At 36.6% G+C, this 13,980-nt stretch overlaps 1 protein-coding gene across 2 annotated transcripts in view; it reads right to left on the bottom strand.

Annotated features, from left to right (window-relative positions):
* The window catches only part of LOC132406081 (insulin receptor-like), a 217,360-nt gene extending 204,426 nt beyond the window's left edge, over window positions 1-12,934 (bottom strand). For both annotated transcript variants that reach the window (XM_059991287.1, XM_059991288.1), the window contains exon 1: window positions 12,798-12,934. In XM_059991287.1, coding sequence (XP_059847270.1) covers window positions 12,798-12,873 — 76 coding nt within the window. In that variant the 5' untranslated portion in view covers window positions 12,874-12,934. The remainder of the gene's footprint in view (window positions 1-12,797) is intronic.
* Window positions 12,935-13,980: the final 1,046 nt, after the last annotated feature.

Raw genomic sequence — 13,980 nt, 5'->3', positions numbered from 1 at the left:
CTCCAAGAAAAGGAAAGAATGACCCAATAGTGGTTTCGAACCCTAAGTATTTGAGTAAATGCAGGGAAAGATTTTCCATATGGAGATCACCAATAAATCTAAATGAACCATGAAAAATATTCTCATTACCTAGAGAGTGATTGCTAGTGTGTGGAGTAGTTGAGATAAGTAGCACTAGTGCATTAACAGAAAGCATGAAGAACAAAGAAATAAAGAATTATGGTTATAAAATGAATAACAACAAAATGAATTTCATGGATCCGCCGGATCTACAAGATGACTGTGCTACTTGACATACCATTGTGTCACTCCTAATGTGGACATGTGCAAAAGCAGGTATACAGAAAGGCTGTTGCCTAGTGGAAGCAAGTCTAGCTGTACATAATGGTCACATCTAATAGTTGTGACCAAAACATTAAAATGAGGTGCAGCTGTACATCAGGATTACACGAAGAAAAAGCTTGTGTCACTCTTCTGCTGTTGTCTTAATCAAGATTCCACCCTCAATTAACACTACTCATTTTATTCGTTGTATATGGAATTCCGTCCTTCGGAAACTTTACATATTTAGCTGCAGCACAACAGCGATTGTGCTCCAAAATGCTGCTGATTGCCTTGGCTGGGATGCCTCAAGTACACAGGCCATTTCATAAACAAAGTTTTTTTTCTTTCTTTCTGCTCTTAAAACAGAAGTACTTTCATTTTTGTCAACACAGCACTTGAATGGTCAATATACAACCTACTCAAATATATTTAGTGTGTAATTTGTACTGCAAGGGATGCACACAAACAGGGTCACATACCAAGCCTATATTGCAGCGTGCAAAGATCAACCTGCAGCACCTCCTCTGGAGCAAATACTGCTCAGGTGTGCTCTAAATCACGATGGATTCACTTTGAGAGTGTAGATATATTCATTTTCATGAATTATAGCTAAGGCAGATTGTCATTTATATCAGTAGATCTAACATCAAAGCAATTTTAACCCATTTTTAAACAGTCCCAACCATATCCACCATGAAGTCTTATCCCATTCCAAGGAAAAAGAAGCCCTTTGTTCTCTTTCTGCAAACCTAGCTACAATAAATGCTTCCAAAACTAGGCAGCAGTGCCTTCCCAAGACAGTTTGAATTATACGTTGAAGTATGTTGTGGACTATTTCAACATGACTGTCAAAATTTGTAAAGCATAATCGCAAAAAAAGCAATACAACTGCATCCCAAAACTAGAGGTCCAAACTTATTATAAACCTCAGAAGTAGTTTTCCAACAAGACTCCACACTTCAGGATGAAATGGACTGGATCTGTCCTAAGAACTCTACATTGCTATAAAGAACACCGCTAACTCAAGTATTTAATTTCTGGAAAACTGAGCATCAGACAGGTAATTGCACTGTTTCTTCAAATTAGCTCCCTTATCGATATTTTTCTTGCCATAGTGGGTGGAAGCAGTTGAATTTAATCAGTTTTCCTTAGCTTCTTTACAGCTTTTATTGAATTTTGACTCCTTGTTTAAAGAAAACAAAGACTGGGTAAGGAAAATCTCATCTTTTAACATTAAAGTACAAAGAGAAGAGATGCAAAACCAATTTGTCAGGGCTTCAAATCAGCACATAAACAAGCTATTGCAGTCTAGGAGTCCAGTGCAGCATTCCCACTATCAGGAATCCTGCTGACACATGCAGTCTTGGGCTCACACACAAAATCAGGGTCTTCAGAGACGTCCAAAAGGGTCAAACAATTCTCAGCCAGTATGAACTCTAATTTTGGCAGGATATTTGGGATGGAGAAACAATGCAATAATCTTTTAAAATTAAAAAAAATACAGGTAATCAAAGTTCAGTCCATACTTTGAAGGTATAAGCAGCAAAATTAAATCACACACAAAATACTGAAGGAACTCAGCAGGTCAGGTCATATAGGGAGGGAATTAGTTGACATTTCCATCCGAGATATCAGGAGTTCGTTTCTCTCCATAGATGCTATCTGACCTGTTAGATTTCTCCAGCATTTTGCACATATTGCTCCATTTTTCCAGAATTTGCAGAACCTCAAGTATCCAGCAAAATTAAACCAATTTTTAAAACAATTCTTTACTCCCCAAATAGGAAAACATTCAGTTGAACTATTTGAGATCAAGGGTTCAAGTGACTAACTTTCATGGTTGGAAAAGCCAATATGCATTAGATCCCATAAAGTCAGTCCTGCTAAGTGTATCCTAAGTAGGTCAATTTAGCACAGGCTGTGACTTAAAAATGCCAGTCTGACACGTTATGGATAGAAGCTGTCCATATTATTTCTCTTCATTCCAAATTTGCTCAACTAATGACCAAATTTCTCAAAGCAACACAGTGCACAACAATCTAATTTTATGCTATTTTGCTGATATTGCCTTTGATCTTAAATCTCAGCCTACTGAATACAAGTTTTTGACAGCATCTCATCCTTAACCCAGATGAAGTTTGAAATCTGGAGCACTAGATAACATGTTCCACTTTACCCCATCCTACTCTTATTTTTTTTCTCTCTGCAGTAGCTTCAGGAGTCAAAAGTGCTACTGCGTCCCCAAAGTGATCCTCCTTGCAAAGGCAATATCAAATGTTGCATTCAAAACACAGGGTGCATGGTGCAGTAACTGATTTACACTGAATTAACTGATCTCATTTATGGAAGCAACTATATTCATTGCCCCTAGGTTACAGAGTAGGTTATAAAAACCAGCTGCAGTTAAGATTATCCAGCTGCTGACTACTATTAAGGATGAACATCTGGACACCAGAGTCCAGTCTTCACCATCCTAATGATCCTCAGCTAATGTGATCAACAATCTGCATCGATGTATATAGCCTTTTGTTATGAAATTGTCCAACGAGCTTTTTCTTTACAAGTTTATTATCACTGACATCTGTTGTGAAATAGGTTGTTTTGTGGCAGCAGTACATTGCAAGATAAAAAAAGTCCCATAAATTATTAGATAAATAAATAAAGAGTGAAAGAGGAATAGCAAAGTAGTGTTCATGGACTGCTCAGAAATTTGATGGCAGAGGGAAAGAAGCTGATCCTAAATCATTGAGTGTGGGTCTTTAAAAAGGCACAAAACAAAAACAAACTGAGCCAAAAGAATCAACAACCACCTTAAAAGAAATGATCCTCTTGTATTCTTTTAAAATATCTCACAACCCCTTACAGCCAATGAAGTACTTATAAAATTCAGTCAAAGTCATAATGTAGTAAGAAGTGCCTTTCAATTTACACACTGAAAACTCCCACAAAATACAACATGATAAAGAACCTACAATCTAGTTCAGCAACTTTGATTAATGGGGTTTTAATATAGGCCAGGGCACTGGATAACTACAGTGCTCTTCAAAGTAGTCTACAAGAATTATTCCAAGTCTGTTTAAGTGCAGACTGGATCTCAATTTAACATCTCCAATGAAACAGCTCCAGCTCTCTAGCATTTCCTCAGTTATGCACAGGAGTGTCAGGCTAGGTTTTTGATTAGAACATCCAACCTTCTGACAAAAATGGAAAAATGTCTAAAGGCCATAGGAGAATCCAGTTATGAAGGAACTGTAGGGTTTAAAGATGTATACTTAAAACAAGACAGAAAGGCAGCTCAAGGTCCCTGCCAGAATAACAGAATGCAATCACAAAACTATAACGCTACCACTAAATTGCACCAATGAACATTGACTACCCATAAGGAAAAACAAGTTTACATTTTTTTAAAAAGTTAGGGAAACTCTTGATGTTATACACAATATAACAATGGAATATATGCAGTGCAAAACATATCCAAGGCAGAAAGGTAGCCTATTCCACTGGTAGCTTCGTGATTTCTTCTTTGCCGAATGTTCAGGGAATTAGTAAATAAGAACAACAACCGGTTAAAAGCACTGGCTGGATGAAAGGAATATTTCATTTTGATTAATTGGGCATTTCTACCCATTTATGCCATAACATGCAAAAAATTCCACAGAAAATGGGGAAATGAATGTTAAGCCAAGACATCAAGCACATACCGGTACTATCATAACAACAGCACATTTCATCAACTCTTTTAACAACAGGGAAGGATTATACACAAGAACAGAAATATAAGAATGGTAGGAACAATGTCATATAACCTTTTAAACAGTTATAACAGAGCTCTTTACATACCAATAAACAACGGATTCGTGAACAATTGTAGATGCATATACGTCAATTAATGCAGCACAACTGAAAATGCTGCCAATTTAATTTCCCCCCCCCCATAACTTACTATCCATGTGTTTCAGCATTATCTAGATTTCATGTCTTGTAAATCAGCTAAAGTAATAAAATTCTTTGCTAAAACACAGTAACCACAGGGAAAAATTACAAAGGTTGTTCTTCAGGTCTTGCAGCATTTAAATTGACTGTTTTTTTCCCCCCAAATCCTTCCCGAAAGTCAAAGATAGTACAGATTGATTTAAAGAAAATCACATAACACCATCCAAAATGGGCTGGATTACTACAGGCATGGGATGAGCCCTAATGCACATAACCACAACTAGCTGAGTCCCAAAATGCCATTAAAAAATTTAACAAAACATTAACTGAATACATATCACTTATCTACACTGTCTTTCACACCCCCATTTCACATAGTCTGTTATTTTTAATTATTTTCCTTTTAATTCTTTACATCAGGGGTTCCCAACCTGGGGTCCACAGACCCTTTGCTTAATGGCATTGGTCCATGGCGTAAAATAAGGTTGGGAACCCCTGCTTTAATGAACAATTCATGAACAGGAACTAGAACAGTACAGTAAAAGACAATCAAAACACAAAACAGCTGGCTTGGTATTCTTGCCTCAAAGTATTGGACTGAAGTTACACTTCAGGTTGAATAACATATAAAACAAGACTGCTGCACCATCAGAGGTGTCTTCTTTCAAATGAGGTGTTGAGAGTAAAGTCTCAAATGCTCCCATGATTGGGCATAAAAGATTCAATAGGACTTTAGAATGATTAATAATCTGTCATTTTAGACAGTAATTATCCTTCAACCAGCATTAATAAAAAGAAATCATCTGGTTGTTATCACAATGTGAAAGCTTGCTACATGCTATTTGGTCGCTTTGTTTCCACATTACAGTTGTGACGGCATTTCAGAAGTAAGACCATAAAACAGGAGAAGAGTTAAGCTATTTGACCCATTGAGCATGCTCTCCCATTCCATCCTGGCTGATTTATTATCCCTCTCAACATCATTCTCTTGCCATCTCCTCAGTCTTTTAAGCCCTTACTAATCAAGAACCTATTTACCTCTGCTTCAAGTATACCTAAATATTTGATCTCCTTTACTGGCTAATGGTTAAATATCATTGTACCTATTGAATTATTTTAGCATTTTGATTGAATTGGAAATCCCTGCCCTTTAACATCAGATCTGGGTGTTTCTTGAAGTTAGAATGAAGCAAAACAGAACATGTTTTGTTATTTCTTCAGACAAAGGTTTGTCACCAAAAACAGCAGCTCATTTAAAGATATGTTTTCACTAAATGCTAGATCTCTCAGAGTAGTTTACACAAACTCCCCCAGAGGACATAACAATTTTATCATACGTATAAGCAATTCACGAGCAGTAGGTCACTCTCAAAAAACTGATAAACTTCTAAGTATTTGTATTATGTTATATCTGAGAAGTACTCAAAAGAATGAACAATGTATTGCTGGATTTACTCCAGTATTTCAATAAGGTTTGCTGATATAATGCAATCATTATTTTGCACACTGCAAGATGCACAAACAACAAAAGGAATGATCCGTTAATCTATATTTTGTTCTCCAGAATCTCTACATTCCTTCAACTCTGATCTTTACTCATTTCCAACATTCTTCATTCTATCGATGATGATCATGTTATCAAATATCATTAAGTTGTAAAATTCCCTCCCTACATCCGTTATGTGGCTTTACTTGATTGGCTATAGTCACGAAGAACTTCGTGATATTCTATGATGTTAACAGCACTTTATAAATACAACTCTGAAATTGTCATCTCTTGAGAGATGACTGAGAGATGCTTAATCTGGACCAAAAAAAATCTTCAGGATCATTAAAATCAACCTAACTCACTGAAGCATCATGTCTGAAGGATAGCTCTTACAGTGAAGCACAAAGGTGTATTCTGTGTTCAAAACTGAGGCTTGTCTACAATCACCAAGTTTTATTTACCAACTATCTTCACTATGAAGAACTTTTCACAAACATTCTCTATCCAAGCAACAGTAATTACACTGAAGAACAATGAAGATGGATCATCCAATTTTAAAAGGAAGTAGTAAAAAGCATTAACTCTATATGGAAAGACATGATTTGAAAGAGAGCTAAAAAGTGTGATCAAAAGTAGTAGGTTTTGGAGTGTTTTAATGGGAGAGTCAGAAAAGGAATTCTACACCCTGGAGAACACTGATGAAAGGGAGATAAGGGTGGGATTGTAGGGCTGGAGGAGGTAGTAGAGAACAAATCATTATAAAATGAGATTTAAAACAAAGTTTTAAAGTTCTTTTTTTGAGTTGGAAGTTGACTTACATTAGTAAATGAGAATGAATCAAACAGTACTCACAGCGGTAGCAGAATTCAAGATGAAATAAGGTAACTTTAAAGGATACAGGATGGCATAGATTAGTCAAAACAAGAATGAAATGGATGCAGAACAAGTGGGTTCATGGAAGTACAATGTTAAATTGATACGTACAAACAAGCTGGATGAACTCAGCAGGTCGGGCAGCATCCGTTGAAAGGAGCAGTCAACATGTTAACATGTTAAATTGATAGAAGCTGATTATTTTTTCTGTGGAGAAACCTATGGAACTGGATGAATATCCCTGGTAGAATAGGAATGTCAAGCATATAATACTTAAGTTGATGTCCCATAATTGGACATGAAATTAATGATAGAAGTACAATTTTTTGGGGGTCAGGAGTCAAGACCATAGCTTTGGCCTCCCCAGTGCTTAAAAAACAGCAGATGTTGTAGAGGCAGCTGAAAGAATGGAAGGGTCAAAGGTACTGGGAAGGTAGTTCACGTCTTCCAGGACAAACATAAGGGAAACTGGTCCTATAAAATAAACAAGAGGAATAAATGAAATGACAAAGGTATGATTCATTGCCATTGACTGCATGTCAATAAATGGCTAATATGTAAATTATTATAAGGATGATTTAAAACAGCGGAGTCTGCTAACTCAAGAGGAAAATAAAGTAAATATAAATCAGGAACCTGAAATTAGCCAATCAGAAATGTAAGGGCATATTCAGATCAAAGAGGTAAAATTACAAATTGCTGGAGGTGTTTAAAAATCACAGAGGGTTTAAATAAAGTAATAGACAATAGGATGATGACCTAAGGGTACAGTTTTTAAAGTAGCTGGCAAGTAAGTGATGCAGAAGTAGAACACTGTTTATTCAAAGAGAGGTTAGGATCTGTTATGCACTGCTAAATTCAGCTGTAGCTTTTAAAAGGGAGTTAGATAAATACTTGAAAAGACACAGCTATAGATATATAGGGAAAGAGCTGGGAGTAGGACAAATTGGATTGATCTTTCAGATCCAATACAGACTTGATGGTCAAATGGTTCCTAGTTTTCTGTAGTATACTGTGATTAAAATGTCAGATGTCTGAGGTTCGGGGGAATATTAAAGTAGATGGGGGGCAATGAATTTTAAATACAGTAGAAATAATATGAAACCATGAATTTGAATAGCAGAAATAAGCAGTAACAGTGAAAAGACGCTGCTTATTTCTGCTATTCAAATTCATGGTTTCATATTCCTGGAGAAAATAAATCAGAAAATTTCCACTGACGAATACGGAAGTAACCTACAATAATCAGTTAACAATTTACAGAAGGAATTTTAAGACATATTGCAATTGCAAAACAGGAAATCATTGCAATAGCACAATGAGATCTTGTGTGGTTAAATATCAGCATCAAGGCTCTGATCTTTGAACAACACAGGCTGTTTTAAAACAATCGCATTCCTAAATGTCCTTGTCTTAAGCCCAGAAAGTATAAATTTTATTCAAGGCAGCAAGAAACATCAGATGATAAATTTGTTCATGTCCCAGCACATTTCTGCTGGTTGTGACCAGCCATGCTAACATTTAAAACATATTCCTCATACTACATTCCAATGAGTAAGAAAACACTATAACTATAAATATATAAACAAAACTTGAAATTTATATGAATGACTGAAAATCAGTAGCTTGTAAACATTAAATAAGAAACTCAACTTTTAAAACTGTGAAGTGCATTTCAGAATTTAAAGAATACAGGTATTTTTCTACTCCACCTATCTATGTACAGATAGATAAATGAGCCTTCGCTATACTAAAGAATTCAGCAGCATACCAATGTGCACTACGCATTCTGACCTGCTTTGCATTCCTCCATTGACAGCTCTGATACCCACTTTGGGTGCACACATATTACTCTCCCAAAACCTTCCAAGCCCTGCTACTCTGCTCCCTATTTCCTTCTAACACATCTTTGACAGTTGTAACTCGCATATGCAATGGCTCAGAATTCAAATATAAAGAGCCATTTGAGATCAGGCTACTGTTAAAAACACCTTGCACAATGCAAGTTATTGATATTACTAACTTCATGAAAAAAATCATAATCTTACACTGCTGAGAAGAGTACTAGACATAATATCACCATCTCCAGATCATACATCATCCTAACTTAGACACAAATTTCCATTCCTTCATGATCACCGGATCAGATACCAGTGACTTTTAAGTGCATTACTACAGAAGCCCATCCCAAAACCAGTACAGTAGAAAACAGTTTCTCAGAACCAGTTCTGCCTACGCCCAAGAACAAATAAAATATTTTTATTCATAAACCACAGACACCTGATGAATATGTCTTTTCTTTTGATTTCCAGAAGCTGTAGACAGGGGAAGACACAACCTTTCATTTACTTAACACGTATCCCACGATACTCCAAAGAGCCAATGAGTCAGATTCAGCAACGTACATGGCAACAACTGATGCAAGAAAATTAAATGGGATATGCTTGAGTAGGAATTCATCAATGATAAATGTCGACACAAAAAACTTGATCAAAAATTGTGGAAGAACAAAGACTGTGGCAAGAACATGTTTTCCATACCAGAATACTTTAGAAAGAACATCTGGCATTATATTCCACAAGTCTTTGCCCCAGGAGCTCCAAAAACAGTGAAAGGTAGGTAAGTTGTGGGAACTGACAGTCCCCGAACTGTATCGGTGAACTCCAAATACTTCTGCCCTCTGTTGGAAAGAGAAAACATTTGCAGGACCAAGCTTACCTATAACACCTTCACAAGTATCAAGCAAACAAAACAATATGAGATGAAACAATAGCTAAAAATAAAGTACACAATGGCACAAAAAAAAATGGCACAATAAGATTCCACAATCTCCAAACATAAGGAACCAATTCATTTTACCATGGCTTTACTTAAAGGCACCAGTATTTCCTTCCAAAGTGCAACTGGATCTTTTGCCATCTACTTTATTACAAACTGAGCCTCCATTTAATGAGACTGAAGCACAAATTACTGTATGTCAACATTTACTAAAAGATTCTTAAGGGAAAGAAGGCAGTTTGAAAAGATGAAGGATAAAGTGCTCATAAAGGAATAGGGCACCTTCTTAATTGAAGGATAAACAACAACACGAACATGTAGTTTTCTTGATTATCTTCTGGTATAATGTCCAAATGGGCTTACTTCTGACAATACAACTCTCCATCAGCCCAAATAAATTACATTGTTTGATCTCGTAGGTAGGAATGAAACCACACACTTGTGACTCAGCTACAGAAAGGAGACACTGTAAACTGCCTTGAAGTGCGCAGGATGGAAATTAAAATCCTTTACAATTGCTTACAAGAGAGCTTACTAAATTAAATCTTGTGTAGTGATGAGAATGCTACATGTGAATGAATGAAAAACAGAATACCGAGGGGTGGTTTCAGGTCCTACTCCAGAGAATTAAGCACAAGTCCACATTTGACACCAATGAAGTGGATACTGTCAAATGATGAAATGTTAAACCATAGCTCAACTGGCCCACAAAGTTAGCTCCAGAGGAAGAGGTCAAAAGTCCACTCAATATTCCTCCGTTAACTCACATCAAAGAGAAGCAGAATCACTGTTAACCTATTGCTGTTTACCCACGAATAAAAATATCACGTAACTTGTTCCGTTAGCCATTTTACACAAGAATTGTGCCACAACAATCATCAAGATCTGCTTTCTATACAATATCTCCCTGGAGCTCAGCAGAACGATGTAACATCCCGCAAACAATAAGCTTCCCTTAAACCTTCATTTACCTCATTCCCTTAAGGCATAGGAGCAGAATTCCCAATTTCCCTTTCTAAAACCTCTAAAGCAGGGGTTCCCAACCTTTTTTTATGCCATGGACCTCTACATTTAACCAAGGGATCTGCGGACCCCAGGTTGGGAACTCCTGCTCTAAAGGTTGATGATCAGTTTTGTACCACTTGAGCCTTCAAATTTTCTGTCCAATTTCAAACATTTGTCAGCAGGCAAAATTAACAATAGTTAAGAAATCTGGGTAGAAAAACTGAATCTGATTACTTTCTCAAAGTCTACATTTGTCATTTCCAAAGTGGCTTTGTCACTAGCTAGTGGTAGAAAAACAAATAACATGCTGATGATGGGTCCTGATGAAGGGTCTTGGCCCAAAATTGTGACCGTCCTGATGAAGGATCTTGGTCTGAAATGCCGATTGTTTATTCATTTCCATAGATGCTGCCGGATCTGGTGAGTTCTTCCAGTATTTTGTGTGTGTTTTTAGCATCTACAGAATCTTTTGAGTTTAATATGGAATCATTTTTTCCTCTTTAGCATAGTCTTTACTACCACCATCTTAAGTTAACAAAGCACACTTCAGAAATTAAAATTTGCAATGATTTAAATTCCACACATCTTTCTTTCCAAAATAGACTGAGGGGAAGTGGTGGCTGAAAGAAGTGAAGAAACAATTTCTATGTCATCTGCATTTTGTATGACATTTCCAGAGATTCGTACTCTAGTTTCCCCAACAGGTTAAACCTTGGTAAATAAATCATCAGCAACTTCCTCCATTCCCAATGAAGACAACTGTAACAATCCAATCACAGATGAATTGCTTCAAGGCTAAAACACCTTGACTGAAGACTCTAGCAAAGCGCTTTTTGCATCTGAAGATTTTGACAGTCAAGCAAAACATTTTTTTCTACAAAAGTAAGAACCTTTACAAGGGCCATCAAGAATATGGGAGTTGCTGAGATCTGAACACATCACTTGCAAAGACTTCAACGTGGTATAGCTTTGAGAAGATTTGTTATCAAATATATACTGATTTCCAGCATCTGCAGAATCTCTTATGTTTATAATATCTTTCTGGCCCTTTCTCATGAAGAAGACTTCCATCCCTAATGAGCTTTTATTCAATGACAAACAAACTCTAGACAGGTGACAATGTATTCACGCAAAGCATGGTAAGTACTGGCATCATAACCCAGCAGCTGATGTTCACCCACAATAACAAGGCTCACACACAAAAATGTAAACCTTAGGTAGATACTACCAACTTTCCCAATGGGGAAAATTAAAGCCCACAGAGTAATGGGTAGGTCTGACAAGCAAAAAGTGAAGTTTTGAGACAAATGCTGCCAGAATTATGGAGAAATCAGATAACACTGTATTGTACATTATTTTTTTTAATTCTTTAATGAGATCTCACAGAAGACAATTGCAACTTCTGTGAAAAAGTATCACTTCACACTAATGTGAAAAAGCACAAATTCCCTTTTTCTAAGTACAGGATCTCAGGATACTATTTTGGATTTTGGGGTTTTGAGTGTCTCCTATCGATCTTTGCCCACTTGCATCTTGGTCCAATGCTTTGACCAGACTGCTCCGGCAATCTGGTCTAAAACTCTGATCTTGATTTTATTTTTCTAGACATGCACTGCTAATTGGGCAAGGGAAGGTGAATTTGATCAATCAAAACTGTGGAAGGCAAGTCATATTCTTATACACAACCCATCCAAGAAATCATTATAATCAACTGATTACGTCTGAGGGCCATCATATTTAAAAAAAAAACAGAAAATGCGAGATTCGGATGCACCTTAACATGTGTAGACTGATTGACAAGCAATATATTTAGACAATCCCGGGGAAAAGAGAAAACAAGGAACGTTTCAGACAGCCAATTAGAATTAATTTCCTTTGCAACTAATCCCAAACAATTAAAATTTAATTTGTCATATCTTCCTAATCAGCATGCATCTGTCCTACTCTCACCAATCTGAATTGTCATTGGTGAGATTTTAAAACAAAATTCAAATTAAGAGGATGCGTAAAACCAAGGAAATCCAATCTGATCTACGTTTTTTTAAAAATCTCAAACCTTCTCAGGCTGCAAAAATAAAGATTCAGTTTGTTATTATGGTTGCGTTTTAAAGACCCTAGGCCCAAACAGTGCCAAATCCACGGCTCTCCATTTTAGGTTCGCCGAAGTAGGGGGAGCTGCCGCCTTTACCCTCTACTCGAGTCACAGGCTTTCAGGTGACTTTTAGGCCTCAAGTTGCTTTTGGGAAAAAAAACAAGCTAAGAAATGTTTCCACACGAAAAAGTAGTAAATAAATTAAATGAGCCATTATCGAAATTCGCGAAAAATCTTCCCGAATGTTAAGAAAAGCTTTATATAATTATATTTTCATAATAATGCTTTTAAGTAAATACTTACTTTTTGATTCTGTTGGGCCAGTATTGGCCAGAATGAAGACAGTCACCAAGGCTAATATCGGAGTCTTTATCCCCATTCTGGGTCTGGAATCTTCCTAATTCAAATTAATTCCCACACCCCCCTCCCCCCCACACACACACACATACAACCCTGGAATAGAACAGACTAAAATCTAAAACAAAACAGGGTTGAAGGGCAACTGGCAACAAAAGTTATTTTCTTTTTTTGGATATTTTTCGGGGTTACTTAGGGGTGGGAAGAGGAGGAAGAAAATGTCTCGCAAATAAAAAAGTACAACTCTTCCCAAAACACAAAAAAATCTTGAATTTTCTTTCGACAAGATTAAATAAAGTGATCTTGACAGTTAGACTGGATCAAATCCTTCACTTCGTCCGTGAGAGGGGAAATGAAATTAATTGTTCCTTTTTGTCCAGTCTTTTTCCTAGAGTTTGTTAGAGATTTTGTAGCTTTCCCCCTCTTATTTATTTGCAGGATTATATTTTTCCACAACTGAAGAAGCTTTCTGCAACCTCTGGTTTCTTCTTCAAAGACAAAATCTCCTCTTGAAATAACATTGGAGTTGAAAAGGCTGAGGCTTCGCTTCCCAATACAAGAAAGCTCTCATTTCCTTTGCTTTTATTTCATCTTTAAACCTCCTTGTTTTTTTGTTGTAATTTCCTTTCAGCCTGATGATATCACTGGAAGAAGGAATTGTTTAAGTTTATTTTTCCTGTCACATTTACCAGGTCCTGAGAAGAGGAAGAAACAAAATCCAGTCTGTTGAGAAAATCAGTCAGCAACAAAATCCTCTCCAAGATGATCCAAACTTGATTTACCTCTGGCTTCCTGCGTTCTTTTTTAATATTGCAGTCTCCCCAGAAAAAAAATATCAGCACAAGTGCCCAATTAACCAAAGGAAATATTCAATCAAAATATACAATAAATTATCAGAACACCAAGCGCAAAACTGATCAACAAATGCCTGTAATCCTTGAAGGCTTTTTCTCCCCTTTGGCTTCAACACATTCCAAAGTGATTGTTTTCTTCCCAGTATTTTTTTCGTCAACAACGTTTTTTTGTTTCTTTTCTTTCTATCTTTCGTGTGCTTCTTTAAAAATGAATTTCAATTTATGCTTTTAGTAGGTATGCAACACCAAAAAAAACACAGACGGCCAGGAGAAAT

Source organism: Hypanus sabinus, chromosome 16, assembly GCF_030144855.1.
Source record: "Hypanus sabinus isolate sHypSab1 chromosome 16, sHypSab1.hap1, whole genome shotgun sequence".
Classification (NCBI taxonomy): domain Eukaryota; kingdom Metazoa; phylum Chordata; class Chondrichthyes; order Myliobatiformes; family Dasyatidae; genus Hypanus; species Hypanus sabinus.
This window is presented reverse-complemented; position numbering and strand designations above follow the sequence as displayed.